At 44.5% G+C, this 23477-nt stretch overlaps 1 protein-coding gene across 1 annotated transcript in view; it reads left to right on the top strand.

Moving 5' to 3' along the window:
* Positions 1-23477, top strand: part of LOC124795560 (probable cytochrome P450 4aa1) — a 306399-nt gene that overhangs the window by 181038 nt on the left and 101884 nt on the right. Inside the window, exon 4 of the mRNA XM_047259633.1 lies at positions 15552-15661. Coding sequence (XP_047115589.1) covers positions 15552-15661 — 110 coding nt within the window. The remainder of the gene's footprint in view (positions 1-15551; positions 15662-23477) is intronic.

Genomic DNA, 23477 nt, shown 5'->3' on the forward strand with positions numbered 1-23477 from the left:
AGGCGATGTTGAGGGTATTAGATTAGAAAACGAGGAACTAAATGTAGCAGACGAGTTTTGGTATTTAGGCAGCAAAATAACTGATGATGGCCGAAGTAGAGAGGGTATAAAATGAAAACTGACTCGGACAAGAAAACTGTTTCTGTAGAAGAGAAAAATTTTAACATCAGATATAGATTTAAATGTTAGAAAGTCGTTTCTGAAAGTAAGTGAATGATAAAAAGTATAGACAAAAAATAGTGGGAAGTTTTGAAATGTGTTGCTACAGAAAAGTACTCAAGATTACGTGGGAAGACCGCATAAGTGATGACGTGGTACTGAGTAGAATTGGGGAGAAAAGATAGTTGTGGCACAACCTGACTAGAAGAAGGGATTTGTTTATAGGACACATTCTGAGACATCAACGGATCACCAATTTACTATACAGTAAGAGATTCAGAAGGATGTAGGTTGCAGTACTTACTCGGAGATGGACAGGCCTGCACAGGGTAGAGTAGCATGGAGAGCTGCATGAGACAAATCTTCAGAGGAAGACCACGACACATGTAAGTTTTCTTCACGAATACTTCTTTTTTCGCGTTTGGTTTTTTAAGTAACAGGAGTTCTATTTTCACTTGTCAACGTGTGTTGTATTACGCCTGTACTTACCTGAAAGCTTGTTTTACACTTAAGGTGCACATCCTTCAGTTATTTTCACAGTTCGATTTGCATGGGAATTACTGCGCCTTTGTAGGACGACAGAAAGGGACAAGTAAAAGCGGCTCCGAGAACAGAGTTACAGTGTGTAAAGAAACAAAGCAGAATAAAACGTAATACAGTACCAACCTGACTATAGCAGATGTTGCAAGTGACCACTATTCATCTCTTGGCGCTTCGGACCATAGTCAGGAAGTTGCTGAAGGAGAATCGACGCTGGACTGCTGGAATTGATGTAGTCTCATCCGAAATGTTATGCTGCAGTTATTGAAGACAGCGTTGTTGCGAACACCTTAGACTTGATGGTAATCGTGCACTGACAGATCAGGTGACCTGGGTGGCCAGCTAGAGCTGCGGCCGGGCTGAACTCTGCTAACAACCCTGTAGGCGTGAAGATTGTGTAAATGTTCTCCAAGACTCAGCTGGCTCTATTGGCTGTTGCTCCATCCTACTGGAAGTCGCTGTAGATCTTTTCCGCCTCAGTTAATGCTGCCACGAATAGTTTCAAACTGTTGGCGGGGCACTTTTATTTGCTCCACCCTGTACAAGACCTTTTAGTATCTTAATGTTTCTTACCACGCTTCAAAACTAATTTATTTGCTGGCTTGCCTCAACAGCGACAGTGAACCGCTTAAAAGTTGCGTCACAACGACGTCACACCCTCTGCGTGGACGCGCCGCATTACCATCCGTACTGCAGCCGAAAAAGGAATGCAAGAATGGCTATGGGCAGTAGCTCGAGTAACACTTGTTGCGCAACTGCCAACTCCGTGTTTGTAAACAAGCGAAGCAACACAAGGTATTTCTGGCACGGTGAGTCAACTTTACGCTTGTATCTCGGTGCCGGCTTCTGGGGACCCGTGATCTTGACCGCTGCAGTGTAGGGAGGGGTGGAGTGGAACTACGAAGTAATCGCTTCAAACCACGGGTGGATTGAGCGCCAAACGAACGAACGTACAGGGTTATTACAAATGACTGAAGCGATTTCACAGCTCTACAATAACTTTATTATTTGAGATATTTTCACAATGCTTTGCACACACATACAAAAACTCAAAAAGTTTTTTTAGGCATTCACAAATGTTCGATATGTGCCCCTTTAGTGAGTCGGCAGACATCAAGCCGATAATCAAGTTCCTCCCACACTCGGGGCAGCATGTCCCCATCAATGAGTTCGAAAGCATCGTTGATGCGAGCTCGCAGTTCTGGCATGTCTCTTGGTAGAGGAGGTTTAAACACTGAATCTTTCACATAACCCCACAAAAAGAAATCGCATAGGGTTAAGTCGGGAGAGCGTGGAGGCCATGACATGAATTGCTGATCATGATCTCCACCACGACCGATCCATCGGTTTTCCAATCTCCTGTTTACGAAATGCCGAACATCATGATGGAAGTGCAGTGGGGCACCATCCTGTTGAAAGATGAAGTCAGCGCTGTCGGTCTCCAGTTGTGGCATGCGCCAATTTTCCGGCATGTCCAGATACACGTGTCCTGTAACGATTTTTTCGCAGAAGAAAGAGGGGCCGTAAACTTTAAACCGTGAGGCATCCAGAAGCTTTAAACTGCGCATACCATTGCCGAATGGAGTTAGCAGTTGTTGGATCTTTGTTGAACTTCGTCCTGAAGTGTCGTTGCACTGTTATGACTGACTGATGTGAGTGCATTTCAAGCACGACATACGCTTTCTCGGCTCCTGTCGCTATTTTGTCTCACTGCGCTCTCGAGCGCTCTGGCGGCAGAAACCTGAAGTGCGGCTTCAGCCGAACAAAACTTTATGAGTTTTTCTACGTATCTGTAGTGTGTCATGACCATATGTCAATGAATGGAGCTACAGTGAATTTATGAAATCGCTTCAATCATATTTGGCTCCATCTGAGATTTCTCATAGTAAAATTATTAAATTCGCAAGATGGTAGTTTCCGTTATATTCTTAGAGCGCCGAAGAACCCCTCTTCCATACTCTGTATTTACGCCCTAATTATCGGTGCATTCTTTCATTGTCAATATGTTGCAACTCCAAACAAGAGAATGCAGTCTGCTTGCATTAAAAAAACGTAACTACTTGTACCGATGAGTTAGTTCGCAACTGATTTTAGGCCTCGATCGCTCAGCTTATACTGTGGCAACTTTAATGAAATTGGATAAAATCGGTCGCAGTAAATTTCCTGCGCTCTGCCAAAAAATGCCTTTATGAGGTCTGACACGAAACAAGCTAATTCGTGTATTTTTATCAAAGACACTTAGTCCATCTTCAAGATCTTCGAAGAAGGACTGCTTTGAATCCACAAACGTCTGCATTCGATCTCTCGATTGCTCAAAGCATTTGTGCGTGTTGTTCTCAGTGAGACTTCGGAGTAGCGTCATCGGTTTTGTCCTCCGGCGAGGCATGATGCGGTAATAACTAAGGCATATTTCTTTTTTAACTTCTAGTTTCGTGTTGGCAATGGACTAGGAGTTCAGTGGTTCTGTTACCCTACAACTACAACGGCACGGAGCTTCGCTGCTAGAGTAGTGCATGATTCGCACTCACCCAGTTTGGCGGAGTTGTTTCGAAGATACTGTGGCAGCAACAGTTTTTTGCGACAAAATCTCTTAATATTGACTGGATGAAAAGTAACGCCTTGCCTAGTTGTCAAACCACACCAATAATGGAGAAGTGCCAAGCCAGACGCACGTAACATTTTCCATTGAGGAGTTAAGAGAAGTCCGTGACTGCTGTAATTGCGCCAGTCGGTGAAACTGAACTGTTACCCGTCACATCTGCAAGCGACGTTTCGTTTTCCCTCTTCCTGCATTTGCGACATTCTCTGACTTCAGCTGCGTTCGCAGCTGGTAGTACAGCGTGCTTCAGCGTTATTTCATCCTTTGCGTAGAACCAAGACATAGTGTTGGTAATTTGTTTTAGTTTGTTGGAATCGAATTTACATAGTGCAGTCAGTTCGATAAGAAAGTGTACGCACTTATCTGTATGAAATAAAAGACACTATTATAAATACAATATATGTTTACATAAAATACTTGTTATTACTAATTGCGCAATTACCTAATAGTGAAATCAATCGCCGCCATTATCGATTATAACTTGGCTCCTTTTTGGCACGCTTTTCATGAGATTTTATGACAGCTGCTTCAAAGTATGTACTGGCTTTCCTTTAAGCTTTATCTTAATATACGACCAAACATTTTCTATCGGGTTTGCATCCGGAGACATTGCAGGCCAATCCATCGTGGACACCGCATTGTCTTGTATCCACGCTGTACAGAAATGGCTGCGATGTTTCGGATCGTTATCCTCTTGAAGCACCCAGTTTGCCACGTTCGAACAAAATAGCTTCTTAACGGACCTCAGAAGGCATTTTTCATAAATATTCTACATTTTTCAGCTTTTAAATATTTTGCACTTATTTTAATCTGCAACATTCAACTTTCACACTATTTATCCATCCACTGTGCAAAAGACCACTACCAGAGAAGTCGCTGCGGACGTTACATTTAAAATTATGGCGTACACTTTCTTGTGGAGCTAACTGTAATTCTTAGTTACAATAAACACTTGCATTTCCGTATAATTTACTAAATGTCACGAGATACCAGCCGTGTAAGAGAGAACAAATAATGGAGCAAATAAAACTCTCAGATTAGGACTTGTTAGACAGTTGATTTTACTTATGTGTATTGTGCTATTTGTTTGCTACAAAACAGGTTCAGCGTATATTCTCAAATTATAATTGATGAATCAGTTTTTCAGAATATCTGAATATAAAACGGGAGAATATTACGAAGAATGTGGAACTAAAATTGACATCGACTTTCAGCTGGTTTCTGTGCTGACAAAAGAACGGGAATCGTAGGTCATTACTTGCAGCATGCGAACATAGACTGTCTGATGATACCGCTGCTGCTTCAAGCTGGGAACTAAAGTTTGAAACGCTTTGCGATTAGTTGTAAGAAAATAAAAATAAAACTAGTTATTTCCGGATTTTTAGAATGCCTTTTTTTTCTTTGTATGTGATACAATGTTAACCAGTACTTTATCAGGATAATAAAAACACTCGAGGATGGCCAGAAGTGAATGTTGCTCCCGCCACTAATGAAACAACTTTCAGTGGAAACATAAGCACGAAAAATCGTATTTGACATACCGTAATCTCTATGTAAACATACTTCCCTGTCATAAGGGGGAAACCGTATGTCCGATAGTCGACGGACTGCTGAGAGCAAACCATTTGTGTGCAAAGTTTTATCATCCTTCTCAGATTACGACAGAGCGTTGTTATACAATTCAAATTTTTCGGTTTGTAACGTGAAAAAATGATCTAAATAATAAAAAAATGCTACTTGCTTCAAATTAGGATGGAACGTTATGTACGATTCTTAGTCGTCAGTCAGTATCATAAATACGAGGGGTGTTCAATAAGTCTTGCAACACATTTTTTTGAAGGCAGATTGGTTTTATTCAGAATTCCAATACGCCATATTATTTCCCAGTCTTTTGGCTACAAAGTCCTGTTTCTCAACATAACCTCCGTTCGTTGCGACAGCCTTACGCCCGCTTACTGCGAGGACGTGTACGCCCGCCTGGTACCACTCCGATGGTCGACCTTGGAGCCACCGTCTTGCTGCTTCCCGAGGAGTGCATCTTTCATTGGGCCAAACAGATGGAAGTCGGAAGGTGCGAGATCCGGACTATCGGATGGATGAGGAAGGACAGTCCAATGAAGCTTTTGTGGCCTCTTCTCCGGTGCGCAGACCTGTGTGACGCCTTGCGTAGTTAGTTTGCATTTCTGTGGTGACGATCACCTCGAGTGAGAGTGTCCGCACGTCTCAACACTGCAGGAGCCACAGCTGTGTGCGGCCGGCCGGCATAAGGGAGACCGGACAGGTCTGCGTGACCTTGTTGCCTCGCCCAACGACTCACCGTGCTTTTGTTCACTGCCAGGTCTCTGTGGACATTCTACAAGCACTTGTGAGTATTTTTTCCGCCAAAAAACACTCAGTGACAGTTGTCTGCCTGGAACGCACCTCCGTTGCAGACGATATTTTGGAGTCTATGTATAACTCCGCCACTAGTGGGAACTTCGTGAAACTATAGGGGCTGAAGCGGGAATGCTCCACAACAGATTCCGCATTTTTCCAAACGAAATTTGGCGAAGAAAACAAACATGTTTCATCATTTATTGAACGTCCCACCTAAGTTTTTGATTTGCGCCTTCGTCCAAGGAAGCGTCATTCGTGGTAAAATAATGTAAGGAAACCTTATCTTTCGTTGGTATTTCTACCATATGGTTGGCTTAACGTTTCCTGTCAACTAACGACAAGACAGTAACAGATAAACATAAAATATTCAAGAAGGAAAAGGTTGAGGACATTTCAAGTGAAATAAGGAGAACAGACAGAAAACTAGCCCGTATTATAATACGAACAAGAAAGAAAGATGAAGTGTAAAGGAAGTTGAATTTCTTGTAACTACAAAAAACTTGACACGTAGAGTCCGGAAAACTACAGCTTCCACCTTTACCTGCGCTGAGTCTCTGGACGTACGTACACAATAAATTGGAAAATCGTCGATCTGTTGGTGCTACTCAGTCATCCATTCTCCTGCACTCACTGAAAATGTCCCAAGTGGTTATTCGGAGAGTAATAAAAAAAGAATTTATAAACTAGCTGGGGATTCTTGATCAGATGCTGGCTGTATGCAGCTGATAGATTACGTATAATGGTGAAAGACTTCACCTCGCAGTAGGCGATTATGATAACAGCCAAAATTTAGGAAAGCTGCTTACCTTGAGCCATCTGTACCTTCCTAAGCTTTCCATTCTACTGTTCGATTTAATCGTACAATGTGAAGCTGCTTTGTGATACCACTACGTGTTCGAGTCACCGCGAAGAAAAATATAGCAGCCCTGGCGTTTAGAAGATTGGAGCAGTGTTCTTGTGTTTCTCAGTATATTTGCTGCAACAGAAGCTCGTCTTCACAAGACAACTACTTCATCCTCTCGCTTAGAGCAATGTGCAAAGACATGTACTACTCAAGGGTTCGTTGGCAAACTATATGTGAAAATCTTTTAAGTGTGTAATACGACACACCGTGAAATAATGCTACTGAATTCGCTTCTCTTCTGATAAATTAAATAAACTACTGGCCATTAAAATTGCTATATCAAGAAGAAATGCAGAAGATAAACGGGTATTAATTCGACAAATATACTAGAACTGACTTCTGATTACATTTTCACGCAATTTGGGAGCATAGATTCTGAGAAATCAGTACCCAGAACAACCACCTCTGGCCGTAATAACGGCATTGATACGCCTGGGCATTGAGTCGAACAGAGCTTGGATGGCGTTTACAGGTACAGCTCCCCATGCAGCTTCAACACGATACCACAGTTCATCCAGAGTAGTGACTGGCGTATTGTGACCAGCCAGTTGTTCGGCCGCCATTGACCAGACGTTTTCAATTGGTGAGAGATCTGGAGAATGTGCTGGCCAGGGCAGCAGTCGAACATTTTCTGTATCCAGATAGGCCCGTACAGGACCTGCAACATTCGGTCGTGCATTATCCTGCTGAAATGTAGGGTTTCGCAGGGATCGAATGAAGGGTAGAGCCACGGGTCGTAACATATCTGAAATGTAACGTCCAGTGTTCAAAGTGCCGTCAATGCAAACAAGAGGTGACCGAGACGTATAACCAATGGCACCCAATACCATCACGCCGGGTTATACGCCAATATGGCGATGACGAATACACGCTTCCAATGTGCGTTCACCGTGATGTCGCCAAACACTGATGCGACCATCATGATGCTGTAAACAGAACCTGGATTCATTCGAAATTGACGTTTTACCATTCGTGCACGCAGGTTCGTCGTTGAACACACCATCGCAGGCGCTCCTGTCTGTGATGCAGCGTCAAGGGTAACTGCAGCCATGGTCTCCGAGCTGATAGTCCATGCTGCTGCAAACGTTGTCGAACTGTTCGTGCAGATGGTTGTTGTCTTTCAAACGTCCCCACTTGTTGACTCAGGGATCGAGACGTGGCTGCACGATCCGTTACAGCCATGCGAATAAGATGCCTGACATCTCGACTGCTAGTGATACGAGGCAGTTGGGATCCAGCACGGCGTTCCGTATTACCCTCCTGAACCCACCGATTCCACATTTTGCTAACAGTCATTGGATCTCGACTAACGCGAGCAGCAATGTCGCGAAACGATAAACCGCAATCGCGATAGGCTACAATCCGACCTTTATCAAAGTCGGAAATGTGATGGTAGGCATTTCTCCTCCTTACACGAGGCATCACAACAACGTTTCACCAGGCAACGCCGGTCAACTGCTATTTGTGTATGAGAAATCGGTTGGAAACTTTCCTCATGTCAGCTCGTAGGTGTCGCCACCGGCGTCAACTTCGTGTGAATGCTCTGAAACGTTAATCATTTGCATATCACAGCATCTTCTTCCTGTCGCTTAAATTTCGCGTCTGGAGCACGTCATCTTCGTGGAGTAGCAATATTAATGGGCAGTAGTGTATGAAGCTAACACAGCTCAGTGATAAAACGGATCTACGGAACCGCAATCCTCGACAACCAACGACCATCAAGACAAGTACATCCATAAGAGTTGTGCATGTGGGAGATTACGTTATTGGTGGGGCTCTGCTTAATAGCACGCATACTGTTCGTAGATGGCAGAGGGTCACAAGCCATTCGGCGATGTTTTGCACGTCTTGACAGTGGACGCAAGTGACTACATGCAGAAGCAAGAGGTGACCCACCAGCGTAGTCGCAGCGAGTTTTTTGCACAACAACTTGCTCCCGTTCCGTGACGGCTACGAACAACACACACATATATGTGACTAGGCTTTCCCGGCTTATGCTGCTGATGAAAGTTTCTCGGGTCTCCCGTGTGGTAGTGTTGATATATCGCGACGTTTCGGGAAGTATCTTCTAGCGAAGATGAGTAGTATGACACTTCCCGAAACTTTGCGATAAATCAACTCTACCACCCGGGTGGAGACCCGAGAGACCTTCACCAACACGTATACATTCGTGTCAGGTCATTGGAGGCACTCACTTGAGTTTAAGACACCCTTTTCGCGTTGGATGCCGGGGATAACCGAGGATTCGTGTATGTAATTTTGTCTCTAGCTTTTGGGCTCCCGCCAAAGCGTAAATCTGCGCAGCGCACGGGTTCAGTGACTCGACGAGAGGCAGAGAAGCGGTTCCGGTGGTTGGCCTTGAGCGAGAGCAGGTGGAGCGGGTTCAGCGACTGCTGTCTGCGGCGGAGTCGCTTCACATTCTGGTTACAAGAATACACTTCGCGGAACCCGATGAGCGAGCGGCCGAGTCAGGTTCTTTGCTGTGACGAGAGCTCGACGGCCAGGTGCGTCGTTGGCCGTGGCGGGACTCAACGCGCACGTGTGCACTGTCCCTCTGTGGCGAGCGGCGACGCTTGAGACTGCAGTCTTCCACCCGGCAGACCAGTGGTTATTCCATTGTATTCCGATACATTTGACAGCGCAAGCGAACTGCGCTCTGATGAACGAATATCCAGTCAAAAGGGACTTCTAACATTGCTAGAGATCTCTTCTCTAAGTGCAAACTAAACCCACAAATAAAAGAAAAACGAGTCGTAAATTCTATTTTTCTATTTTATTTGTGCACTTATTTTCAGATTCCACCTTCACTTTTCTTATACTAGAGATATAACACTAACACTTTTTTCTTAGGAAGGCCACGTTGCAGAAGAAATAGTACCAGCGCCGCATGTATTTCGAACACCATGCAACGAATACGTAATTAGCAAAGGAAAGCTGCAGTTAAAGAATGTGATGTGACAGGTAGAATATCGAGGACGTCATATGCGACAATAGCAACACGACTGACTGCACTCATCGCAAGCAAACCAGGGAATCCAATTCGCATTAACTATTACGATCGAACAGAAATGATACAGAATACATATGAGTGTTTCGGGACACTTAAGTAGAAAAATAATAAAGATTTATGCAATACAAATGAACTATTATTTATTTACTATAAGGGTAGCTTTTCAAAATTATGTTGTTTTCAGTTGTGGTTCTTGTTTTTCAGACTAAGGTCATTCAGCACATTTGCAGGTAGCAGCATCCTTGGAATCGTATGTTCATTATTTTATTCCGCGAATCAGTTCATAACTTGTTCACCAACAGAATATTCATACTTAAAGTAGATTCCGATCATTGTTGTTGTTGTTGTGGTCTTCAGTACAGAGACTGGTTTGGTGCAGCTCTCCGTGCTACTCTATCCTGTGCAAGGTTCTTCATGTCTCAGTACCTACTGCAACCTACATCCTTCTGAATCTGTTTAGTATATTCATCTCTTGCTCTCCCTCTACGATTTTTACCGTCTAGGCTGCTTTCCAATACTAAATTCGTGATTCCTTGATGCTTCAAAATATGATCTACTAACCAATCCCTTCTTCTAGTCAAGTTGTGCCACAAATTTCTCTTCTCTCCAATTCTATTCAATACCTCCTCATTAGTTATGTGATCTACCCATTTAATCTTCAGCATTCTTCTGTAGCACCACATTCCGAAAGCTTCTATTCTCTTCTTGTCTAAACTATTTATCGACCACGTTTCACTTCCATACATGACTACACTCCATACAAATACTTTCAGAAACGACTTCCTGACACTTAAATCTGTACTCGATGTTAACAAATTTCTCTTCTTCAGAAACGCTTTCCTTGCCATTGCCAGTCTACATTTTATATCATCTCTACTTCGACCATCATCAGTTATTTTGCTCCCCGAATAGCACAACTCATTTACTACTTTAAGCGTCTCATTTCCTAATCTATTTCCCGCAGCATCACCCGATTTAATTTGACTACATTCCATTATCCTCGTTTTGCTTTTGTTGATGTTCATCTTATATCCTCCTTTCAAGACAATTAATACTTACAAATGCCTTAACATGTCGGGAATTCATCCATTAGGCACAGTACTAAATGTGCCTTAATGGCTGAATTGTCGATTATTGTAGCACAACGAAGAATTCGTCTTAATAGGAGTGAATTTGCAGTCGGAGATATACACGATTACAACTGCAGATAATCGACTCAACGATTCGGTAGAAACAATTATGAAACGTATTCACAGATGAGCCAGACACATTTCTGAACTATTTTTAAAAAGTGTGCTAATATTCCGTAAGACTATCTTTTCCACACTTCCTTTCATTGCTTTTGTTCGTCGTCAACTGTGACATTGTCGTGTCATTAGAGATCAACTACTTACATATGTCGTATGCAGTGACAGCAGAAGTTGTTTCAAGGGATAAACCTGGATCTTCATATGGAGCCACTACTTGACCTTTCTTGGTTACGCTTAGTTTATTAAATATTTTTTATTGTCTAGTTCAGATACAGTGGGCCGTTGCAGTAATGACCTCGTGTTAGCGACAGAGACTTCTCAGCCGAATAGTAGGTGAGCCAGCAGTGGGGGACAGTGAGCTCCAGTCGGGAGTAACTCGGAGGGGATTCCCATACCACAAGCGCTGGCGGTGGGGGACAGGGAGTCCCAGTCAGGAGTGTGTGGGAGGGGATCCCCATACCAGACGAGCTCGCGGTGGAGGACAGGGAGTCCCAGTCGGTTGTATCTGGAACAGCTCTGGCATTTACCTTATAGCCAAAGGAAGCCTCCTGAAGACATTGGTCAGAATTGCAGGATGGGAAGTATTTTTAGCTTAATTCTGGGACAATGTGTCTCACAGACGAACACAAAAGTCTAATGAAAATGATAGTAAAGTTGTTGATGTGTATACCTAGTGTTCAGTGATCCAGTGCCGCAATCAGTTAGCTCACAGTATTTCTAAACTGTATGGTAGGAAAAATACTAAACTGTGGGTGCACATACTCAATGAATGACCTATGTAAGTTAGAGAACCAACTGAATGCCGACCACTTCTCAAAGAGAATTTCAGTGATAAGCATGGTCTAGCCAACTGGTGTTACTTGTTAGACTATGCTGTCAAATGTAAGCCTAGGGTCCGTTGACCTCAGCAGTTTGGTCCCATAGGAACTTACCATAAATTTCCAAATTTTTTTTCGACTCGATGCCTTCCTGTCCCAAAACATCATCTTCCTCTGAAGAAGGACGTGCGTGCCGTCTGTAGCTACCGAAATACAACAGAACTTTGGCATTTTATGTGGTTGTTGCGAATGTCACGCCGTGACTCTGAACCAACAGGGTATTCTCCTAAGTGGGTGTGTGATAACAGCAAGACCACTGCATCTAAGACGGTCTGCTAACAAACAGTCGACCACCTGGGAAGCTTCCCACGAAACTAGCATTTCAGTCACCTTCTCTTTTACACTAACGGAACTCTCAAGCTCCAGATCATATTCCTGCAGTGAAAACTACCAAGTGTTTGTTATTACGAATCCATACATGTTATAGAAATATATATATGTTCCACATCTCCTTCTAAACCATTGGACTGATTTCAACCTTGGTACACATATCGCCTACTGCGTGGAAAGAATCGCTGTGGGGGTAAGAACCACTTACCTATTAACGGGGTGGGGGTGAGAGTGAAAAATAAGGGAAGCCTATAACGCGTGCGTAAGCTCAGGCTTTATTTATCCAGAAACTGAGAGTAAGAACACTTAGTGACATGCAGAAAAGTTTATACATAATCTGAAATTTGAGATTATTACTAAGTGTATTCGAGACAGATTTTACAGACCGTATTCACATATACTGCTGAATGTACCTGCAAATTTATCTAATTCTACTACACATAGTTCACGAAATATAAAGACATGAACACTGAGATGCGTGAAAAACTACCTTATCTTGCACGACGCTCAAATTTATTACTTCTTTCCTGCCGACTCTACGCAACAGATTTTGCAGATAGTATTCACATACGCCGGTAAGTGTACTTACAAAATTTTATCATTGTGCAACATATAGTTCAGAAGGTAAGGCGTCGTAAACTTTGAGCTGTATGAAAACTAATCTGCAGGATGAGATTTGCTAGAAATACACGTGAACTATGTGTACAAACATGTGCGAAATATGTTAAATATATATGAAATGTGCGTATGCAGTAAAATCCACTACCAAAAAGCTCCCTCTAAAATCTGGATCGATTTGAACGTAGCCTGTTGCCCACACTACTTACTGTCTGGAAAGAAATGCAGTAGGGATAACAACCAGCAAGCTGCTACTGGGGTCATAACATGAAAAGAGAATGGAGAAGGAGAAATCGGACGACAGAGAGGGTGAAGGAGGAGATGCACAAAGATATAGGAGAGGAGGAGATGGACAGAGAGAGGTGGCAGGGGAAAACCGACAGAATGGGAAGAGGAGTAGGTGGATGGATAGAGAAAAGAAGGAGGATGAAATGAACTGAGGGAGAGGGAGGAGGAGAAAGACAGGGGGAGGAAGAAATGGACAGAGAATGGGAAGAGGGGAAGATGGACAGGGAGGGGAGGAGGAAATGGAGAGAGAAAGGGTGAAGAGGAGATGTAAGAGATAGGGCGGAAGAGGAGATGAACAGAAAGAGTGGGAGGAGGAGATAGAGGGGATGAGGAGTAGATAGAGGAGGAGACTGAGTTAGAGGAAGGGAGGAGGAGATGGAAAGAGGGGAGGAGCAGATTAAGAGAGGGGGCAGGACGAAGTGGATAGAGAGGTCAGGAGGAGGAGGTGGAGAGAAAGAAAGGGAAGCAGGACATGGACTAGCAAGAGTCGAATAAATACTTACCTGGACAACGCCAGGTATTCTGCTGGTGGTGAAACAAATAACAGGCAACACAAAATGCACAGGCACCATAAACCCAATAGCGTTTAATAATTTCACGTTCTAACTATTTACTTTCCACGTCAGAATGATAGCGTGAAATGAATGTTTATAGCGACGTATTTCAGCGTAAAATATAAGCAAGTGTCATTAACTGCCACACCGATCTGCGTAGCCTGTATCAGCCCACTCGACGCGAAGATAGCCAGTTCGAAACCTGACGATGGAAAAAAATTTTCACCACTCCTATTTGAACGCAAGGGCAGGAGAGGTGGTGACCTTGTGCCAACTTTGTGGATTACTTCCTGAGTATTACTGCATTATTTGGTAGAGTGAGAACTGAGTGTGACACTGTTGATGATGGTATGCTCATCGGGATATTTCTGTTTGAGCGGTTCAAGAAAAGCAGAAATTGTGTCCTCACAGGGATTTACTTTCGCCCTTCTCTCTCACCTTCTCACCAGCAGCACGAACTTGAGACTAGAACTTCATAGGAACTCATGAGTCACCCATCTCCAGATTCTCTCAAGACAACGAGCGAGGTCGCGATGCGGTGGCACGCTGGACTCCCATCCAGGAGGGAGTTGGTTCGAATCCCAGTCCGGATTTCCAGATTCAGGTTTTCGTGGCTCCCTAAATCATTTGCAGTTAATCCCGGGACGTTTTTTTTGAAAACAATACAGGTTTCCCAGTCCGAGCCTGTGCTCAAGCTTTAATCATGTTGTCATCGACCAGATATACAACCATAATCTGCCTTCATTTCCGCACATAAAGGCGCTATTGTACGAGACGAAATAAAATGTATCCAGTGGCTGAACGTCTCCATCGGTGCCTCACAGCCGGCAATGACAAACAACTTTAACTTTTTGTTGTGTAAGACAGTAGAAACATGAGGCGAATGAGTCAGTACATCGCCGAATTCGCACCAACTCTCTGGAATTGTAGCCATATCATCCACTACACTACAATTAACTCGTAAATGCATACTTCCGCTTTCCCAAATTAATTGGGCATGTGAAACTTCCTGGCAGATTAAAACTGTGTGCTGGACCGAGACTCGAACTTGAGACCTTTGCCTTTCGCGGGCAACTGCTCTACCAACTGAGCTACCCAATCACGACTCACGCCCCGTCCTCACAGCTTTTCTTCCAGTACCTCAGCTCCTACCTTCCAAACTTTACAGAAGCTCTCGTGCGAACCTTGTAGAACTAGCACTCCTGAAAGAAAGGATATGGCTTAGCCACGGCCTGGGGGATTGGGTATGTATTTATAACTTTGGAAGATGAGAACTGGACGCTGTGTGAAAACGTTTCACCTAATGACGGAATATAATCTCAAAGCTTTGAAAGGAAGGCATAATGGAGTGACTCTCTTCTTTGGCGAAGGAAAAGAGAGGAAATAAGCAGTTTCGGAGCACCAGGATAAATTTTTGAATTCTGGCTTAAATAAAAGCCGACTATTGTGTTCTGAAGAGGAGAGACGGGATATTGCACAAGCGGACTCACTCCACGATATAGCTGCGAAATTTATTTCCCAATTGAAAATATACTCATCTGTTTAACGCATGTGTATGTTTTAAAGCTGGAAGTATCACGCATGGGGATGTAGCAGATTTTAGCAATTTGCAGTCATTTTCATAAACAGACGTGCGTGAAAAATCCTAGATATCATTTTTTATGATTCGTCTTATTCAGCGACTTATTTGCTTTCGGAGAGAGTAATGACAATGTAATGAGTAATTTGTTTCATAACTGATGATAGTTACTCTGATCTGTCGAAACTACTTCTGTGCACTTATTTTCCCGCCGGCCGCTGTGGTCTAGCGGTTCTAGGCACTTCAGTCCGGAACCGCGCGACTGCTACGGTCGCAGGTTCGAATCCTTCCTCGGGCATGGATGTGCGTGATGTCCTTAGGTTAGTTAGGTTTAAGCAGTTCTAAGTTCTAGAGGACTGATGACCACAGATGTTTAGTCCCATAGTGCTCAGAGCCATTTGAACCATTTGAACTTATTTTCCGGGTTCAGTCTGCGTTCTACATTAAGTGTGTGGTTGTTTTACAGTGCTTCAAGATCTGGGAAGGACGGCGCACCGCATGTGGGGATCCATATTCCGCATCTGGGCACCGTTCTTCATGCCGATGATCGTCATCATCGAACCGGAACACGTTGAGGTAAGCGCGCTGCACCCAGGCAATTGTCCGATAAGGCTACCAGTTTCGTAACAGTCTTTTGTGTTAAGTCGTGTCTTACATTCTGTCATACGATATCGTGACTTCGATTTTAATAACATACCTAACGACAGTGCACAGCATTCTGTTAATCTTTCAGCACCAGTAACTTCAATGACCGGATGAACATATGGAAAAAAGTATGTTCACTTAATTTTTGTTAATACGAGGCGTGTACTGTGGTGTCACCGCCAGACACCACATTTGCTAGATGGTAGCCTTTAAATCGGCCGCGGTCCGGTAGTATACGTCGGACGCGCGTGTCTCCACTATCAGTGATTGCAGACCGAGCGCCACCACACGGCAGGTCTAGAGACACTTCCTAGCACTCGCCCCAGTTGTACAGCCGACTTTGCTAGCGATGGTTCACTGACAAATTACGCTCTCATTTGCCGAGACGATAGCTAGCATAGCCTTCAGCTACGTCATTTGCTACGACCTAGCAAGGCGCCATTATCAATTGCTATTTATCTTGTGATGCATGTACCGTCAGACCGATGTTCACCAGTTATGGATTAAAGTTAAATATTCCCGCAGCTACGTACGCTCTTTGCTACTATAACTTCCTTTACCTGTTCCAGACCGCCTGCGTGAGCTTAAACGCGTGCCTTTCGGCTTCCTCTCCTAGTGGCTTGGCTGTCTTGCCAAGTCACAACAAGTACCGTTTTGAAATTTAACAAGAAAGGCGTGCTAAGATATCTCAATAATTTTATTTTTACCTGAAAGCCTGTACCTTAATCTACTTCTCTGCATAATTTCCGTCAATATTGAGGCACTTGTCATAACGTTGTACCAGTTTTTGAATACCCTCCTCATAGAAGTCTGCCGCCTGACTTGTGAACCACTGCATCACCACTGCTTTGACTTCGTCATCGTCTTGAGTACGCTGACCGCCCAGGTGTTTCTTCAAGTGCAAGGACAGATGGTAGCCACTGGGCGCAAGAACCGGGTTGTACGGAGGATGATCTAGAGTTTCCCATCGAAAAGATGTGATGAGATCTTTGGTCTGATTCGCCACGGGCATTGTCTTGCAGCAAAATGATGCCCTTCTCATCTTCCATGCACTGTTGCTTTGATTCTGGTGTGACGTAGGCCACCCATGTTTCATCGCCCGTAACAATCTGGCTTAAGAAATCGTTACCGTCGTTGTGGTAAGGCTCAAGGAAAGTCAATGCACTGTCTGAACGTTTGGTTTTGTGCACATCCGTCAACATTTTCGGTACCCAACGTGCGCACAATTTTCGGTAATTCAAGTGCTCGGTCACAATGCCATACAAAACACTACGAGAAACATTAGGAAAGCAATCCCGCAAGGAGGAAATCGTAAAGCGTCTGTTTTCTCTCACCTTATTGTCCACTTCCTCACCAAACTTTCATTAACAATCGAAGGACGCCCACTCCGTTGTTCATCATGCACATTTGTGCGGCCATCTTTAAATGCTCTCACCCACTTTCTTACCATTCCATCACTCATAATGTTTTCTCCGTAAACTGCACAGATCTCACGATGAATATCGATCGCTTTTAGGCCTTTAGCACTAAGAAATCTTATAACAGCCCGTACTTCACAGTCGGCGGGACTCACGCTATCGGAGGCATCTTAAACACTCAGTACACAACGTAAACAAGGAAGAATCAGACTGTAATGGCATCAGTGCGTAGAGTAAGGTACAGGCTTTCATGTGAAAATAAAATTATTGAGACATCTTAGTATGCATTTTTTAAATTTCAAAACAGTACTTACTAAAAAGCCTCGTAGTTATGAACAACATAAAAATTCCATGTAGTCGTTGTAGGTGGTCTTGCTGGGTACCCCGTGGCACCCCACACCATCACGCCGGATTCTAGGCTCGTATGCCGATGGGCGGAGTCCGGCAACGCCCATTCTCCTGGGAGACCGCACACATGGGTACGTCCATCGGGATCGACCCGGGACACGTCCGAAAAGTTCATTTGAGGAATGTTATTGTGCGCAAAACCATTGCTTCACTGGCGCTAATTTATGAGACAGTGAATATTCATGCTGTTGCAAACAATTTGTTCCTCTACCGTACGCGATACATGACGCTGTAAAATGGGTTCACATCCTTCCGCATTTAATGTTTTCTTATGCTCAGTAAGCAGCCCACAGTCTAACCACAAAAAAACACCACCGTACCGTAACACTATAATCTTTACAGTAATTCACTGTCGCCACTACACGTGATGGCAGGTGACTTTCTTCAGGCATATCGACAAACCAAAATCCTTCCATTGGATTGCCACATGTTATAGCGTAATTGACCGCTGCCAATCACTCGTTTCCTGTCATCAACGGCCCAATGGTGTCACACCTCGTGCCAACTCACTGACTTAGCACTGACTGCAGAAACGTGTCGCTCATGAGCAGCTGCCTGGCGATTGTAGCCGACTCTTTTTACCTCCCTACGCTTAGTCATAGCGCTAGGACTTAGGACCACATGAGAAAATTCACATTCCGTTGATTACATGTGATTTTTTACAACTTTTCTCCGGAATGCTCGATTGTCCCTGCCCGCCAGTGTATGAGGTTATCTGGTTTGGGTTTGGTTTGACCCTCCGCATTTCTACATCACAATCAGATCACCAACATAGCTTAGAAAGGTTGAGACGTCCCTGGTGCATTTGTTACTCAGCTCAGATCCAGTGATTAGTCACTGAGTTCTGTTACTGCTGCTCTGCTAACAGTCTGACACTAAAATTATTCCGGCGTAACATGAAGCGCCGGCACGTCGGCCTGGAACGTTACAGCAGACAGGGCTGTGAGGCGACGAAAGCCAACAGTGCGCTGACTAGGACCGCACCACGGCAGGAGCGGCGCCTGTACCAAGACAATATGAGCCCCCCTCCGTCTAGCCGCGGCCGCACTAGAAGACGAGCCGTCATGCAAACGCTTTAGCCGTGGCTTGTGAACTGTTGTGTTCTGCTTGCATTGAAATTCTACGAGGTGCGACAATAAAGCAATGAGACTGATGTGAAAAAAAAAATGTTGCTCACCGTTTTAGTCAAGTGTAGTGTTGCCTGCTTCAAAGTAGTTCCCTCCTGAGTGCACACACTTTTTCCAGCGCTTCTGCCATTGATGGAAACATTTCTGGAGCTCATCTTCTGTAATATCCTCCAAGACCTTCGTCACAGCTTTTTGAACATATTCTGTTGTTTGAAAATGGTGTCCCTTGACCGTCATTTTGGGTCTTGGGAATAGAAAAAAAGTCGCATAGAGCGATATCTGCTGAATAAGGTGGCTGTGGTAGTACTGAAATTTGTTTTGAGGTTAAAAATTGCCGTACTGACAGAGCAGTATCGCGATGCGGAATCCAATTATCAGCAGTGTTGGCACGGAAACGAAGAACTCTTTTACGAAGTCTTTCTAAAATTTCTTTGTGGTAAAATTGGTTAACTGTTCGTCCAGGCCGGCCGGAGTGGCCGTGCGGTTAAAGGCGCTGCAGTCTGGAACCGCAAGACCGCTACGGTCGCAGGTTCGAATCCTGCCTCGGGCATGGATGTTTGTGATGTCCTTAGGTTAGTTAGGTTTAACTAGTTCTAAGTTCTAGGGGACTAATGACCTCAGCAGTTGAGTCCCATAGTGCTCAGAGCCATTTGAACCATTTTGTTCGTCCAGGAGGGACCCACTCTTCATGATTTTTGGGGACCATTTTTGCACAAATCTTTCTCATACCAATATCTTCAGTTATTATTAGACGAACCGTTTCTCGATTGATGTTCAGTAAAAAAAAAAAAAAAAAAAAAAGGCTCTAGCACTATGGGACTTAACTTCAGTCCCCTAGAACTTAGAAGTACTGAAACCGAACTAACCCGAGGACGTCACACACATCCATGCCCGAGGCACGATTCGAACCCGCGACCATAGTGGTCGCGCGGTTCCAGACTGTAGTGTCTAGAACCGCTCGGCCACCCTGGCCGGCGATGTTCAGTTCTTCTGCAATCATTTTCGCGGATAATCTTCGATCAGATCGTACGTGTTCAACCACCCTGGCCAAGTTGACATCTGTCTGTGAGGTTGATGGTCGTCCACTGCAGTCTTAATCTTCAACATTCGTTCTGCCTTCACTAAACATTTTATGCCAACGAAAAACTAGAGTTCTTGCATAACCTCCTCTCCAAAAGCCTTCTAAAGCTTACCGTAAGTTGTAGTCGCGTTTTCACCCAATTTAACGCAAAAAGAAATGGCATACCGTTGCGCAATATTATGCGGTTCCATTTCCGTGACGAGAGACGCAAACATGTGTTAACTTATTACAGCACAACTCACGACTGAGCGGCTGCATCGATGTGGGGCTTGGACTGGAAGCAGCTCGTAGATCGAGGTCAAAGATATTGTGCCTACGAGCCGGCCGGAGTGGCCGTGCGGGTCTAGGCGCTACAGTCTGGAGCCGAGCGACTGCTACGGTCGCAGGTTCGAATCCTGCCTCGGGCATGGATGTGTGTGATGTCCTTAGGTTAGTCAGATTTAATTAGTTCTAAGTTCTAGGCTACTGATGACCTCAGACGTTAAGTCGCATAGTGCTCAGAGCCATTTTTATTGTGCCTAAGCAAGCCTGCAGGGTTGGCACATCTTGCAAAGAAAATCAGTCTCATGATTGTCGCACCTCGTGTATACCAAAAGATATTGACTGTTCGCATGTCGCAAACTGCTTGCGACACCTCGTTGTGAAAACGCAAACTTTTGTCAATTTAACTTACTGTAGTACACTGCATTAATAAGATTTGCTCGAATACTTGTGTAGCCATCTGAGAAAACAGCTTCCTTGGCACCCTATGTTAGACGAGTGGGCAGGATACGACAAAATTAGTCCCGCCTTCTTTCATTATGCCGGCGCGCCTTTCGCGACGTCTGGTGGTCATTTCCGCAATACGTGGTAGCCTGCTGACACTTAAGCCTAGTTTACATGACGACATTGGGTTGCGCCACTCGTTCCGTGGAATAAGTTGCACGCAAGTGGTTTCATATGTAGACAAGGCGACACCAGTACACTCTTCAGTTTCCTCGTTTTGTAGGTCCCTGAGTCGTGTCTGAAGTGAAAGTTTAGGCAGTTGCACGTCGCACGAGTTGTGATGGAATTAAAGCTTGTTGCGTGGAATCGCTGGACAAGAATATATATATATATATATATATATATATATATATATATATATATATATATATATATCTGTGTGTGAGTGAAACGTATTTCGATTCGTGACTGGATGAAGAAAAGACGTCAGTTCGGTTGCTGAGCATCCTTGCTGAAATAATTTGTATGGAAGATCCAAGAAGTTCTTTTAATTATCTTAGAATGTCACCAGAACTGTTCACGTTTTGACCGAGCGGTTCTACGCGCTACAGTCTGGAACCGCGCGACCACTACGGTCGCAAGTTCGAATCCTGCCTAGAGCATGGATGTGTGTGATGTCCTTAGGTTAGTTAGGTTTAAGTAGTTCTAAGTTCTAGGGGACTGATGACCTCAGAATTTGAGTCGCATAGTGCTCAGAACCATTTGAACCATTTTGTTCAGGTTTCTTCTCATCACAATCGAGAACACTCGGGATGCTACAAGATGCGGTTTTAGTTGGTGATGAGGCTTTTTCGTTAACACCAACAATTATTAACATTAACAGTAATAGTTACTAACATAAATAGCAATAATTATTCGAAGCAGGCCGCATTAAGAAGAGAATGGATACTGCTCAACAAAGACTTGGCCAAATAGAACGATGGGATTTCGGTCTTGTAGACGAGAGCATTGTCATAGCTAGAATTACAATATGTCGCTTACTTTTGTAATCAGAATCACTGAAATCCCACAACACCTATACAAAGCATATACATCCTAAAAGCGAACATTATTCTCCGTTCCGCCATTTTTCAGTTTGTCTACACACTACGAACACACATAACCTCAAAAACTCATGCAACTAGTGTCGCCAAAGTTGGAACACGCCGAAAGAGTTTAGTTTCACCACGGAGTTGCGCAATCGCGAGGCGCGCGTGCGCAGTGGCCGGTAGCGCAGTTGCCTGAAACCTAGTGTCGTCGTGTAAACTAGGCTTTATGATCAGATAGCTTACATCATGTAATTTGTCTAGCGTGTTGTGAACGAATAATGGTAGCATCCGCGAGTGTGATTCCGGCAAGCTCCGAGGACGGGCTAGAAAAGCATTTCTAATGTACCAGAGGCACCACACGAGAAAGACAGGTTTCTTTTTATAGTGGTTACTTTCTGCATACACAGTGAAAATGAAATGTCGTGTGGCTAGGGCCTCCCGTCGGGTAGACCGTTCGCCTGGTGCAGGTCTCTCGATTTGACGCCACTTCGGCGACCTGCGCGTCGATGGGGATGAAATGATGATGATTAGGACAACACAACACCCAGTCCCAGAGCGGAGAAAATCTCCGACCCAGCCGGGAATCGAACCCGGGCCCTTTGGATTGACAGTCTGTCACGCTGACCACTTTTTTTTTTTTTCAGACGCTCTATCCATCCTTTTTTTTTTTTTTTTTTTTTTACAGGTGCTCTACCAACTTTTTTTTTTTTTTTTTTAAGTGGACCGGTGGTGGCTCGGGGGGCAAAGTGGGCAGGGGTCGAAACCTGAGGCCTGGCCACAGTGTCCCCCTCACCACCACCGAGCCTGTGGTGCTTAGGGAAGTGGGAGAAACAGGAATCAACAGTAGTGGAAGGCGTTGTTATTTATTTATTTGCATGTGTTTTTGTAATATTCACTAATAGCATGAAATTATGGGAACACATATGCGAAAGATAAAAGAAATATAAATTCTAGGTAAAGAAAAAGAAAGGAAAAAGGAAAAGCAAAAAGAAATAAAATCCGCGCAATCTGCGACGCGCTCTCCCATCCGCGGAGGTCAGAAGTAGAATAGATCGTAGGCGGTTGAAACTCAGACACCGCCGGGGGAGGAGGGGTGGGTGCCCTCTGTGTCAGGCACCCCCCAACTCAGTGGAGGTCTAACAAGGACCGCTCGAAGATAGTTAGCAAATAATGTTCGGTAACGTGGCGTGTTTTCGAGAGCTGCATGGGCTGTTCGTAAATAGGCCCAGAAGTCGAGGCGGGATTTAGGTCCCTCATTAAAGAGATAAGCGACCGCCCACCCTTTGACCCACGTAATAGCATGACATTTGGCGGCGGGAAAATGTCGGTCCTCCGGGTATAGAAACATTCGAGGCTCGACTGTGTCTGGTGGCACCCGGAGATAGCAGGCAATGATTTGCTGCACGAAGCGCCATACATCTTGCGATGAGGCGCATGTCAGACGGTGTTCATCAGTGTCCAGTTGCTGGCAAAGGAGACAAAGAGGGGATTCTGACAAGCCAATGTTGTGCAGGCGCTGCTTCGTGGCAAATTTCCTGTTGACTATGTGATACCACAGCGCCCGGACGTTCGTAGGGAGGAAGGGCTGGTGGACGGTAGTCCACACTATGGGCCACTGGATGGAGGGGTGTTTGGTCTCCATCACATTCCGGGGAACACAGCGCAGCAACAGGCTGTAAAAATCCTTAGTCCTAGGTGGGCGAGTATCTGGGAGACTGGTATGTATATAACTGTAGTCGACGAAAAAGGTCGAAAGATGGGACAAATGAGGCACGATATGGCCGACAGTCACTGGTGGTGAGGTGGAAGCTGGTAGGAGGACCTCAAGCAAGCTGCGTGTTAGAGATGTACCCTGGCCCGTCCACTGTTTTCTCATGGTACTCATGTACAAGGCTGCAGATCGCATACGGACATTGACGA

This window comes from Schistocerca piceifrons, chromosome 4 (genome assembly GCF_021461385.2).
Source record: "Schistocerca piceifrons isolate TAMUIC-IGC-003096 chromosome 4, iqSchPice1.1, whole genome shotgun sequence".
Lineage (NCBI taxonomy): Eukaryota > Metazoa > Arthropoda > Insecta > Orthoptera > Acrididae > Schistocerca > Schistocerca piceifrons.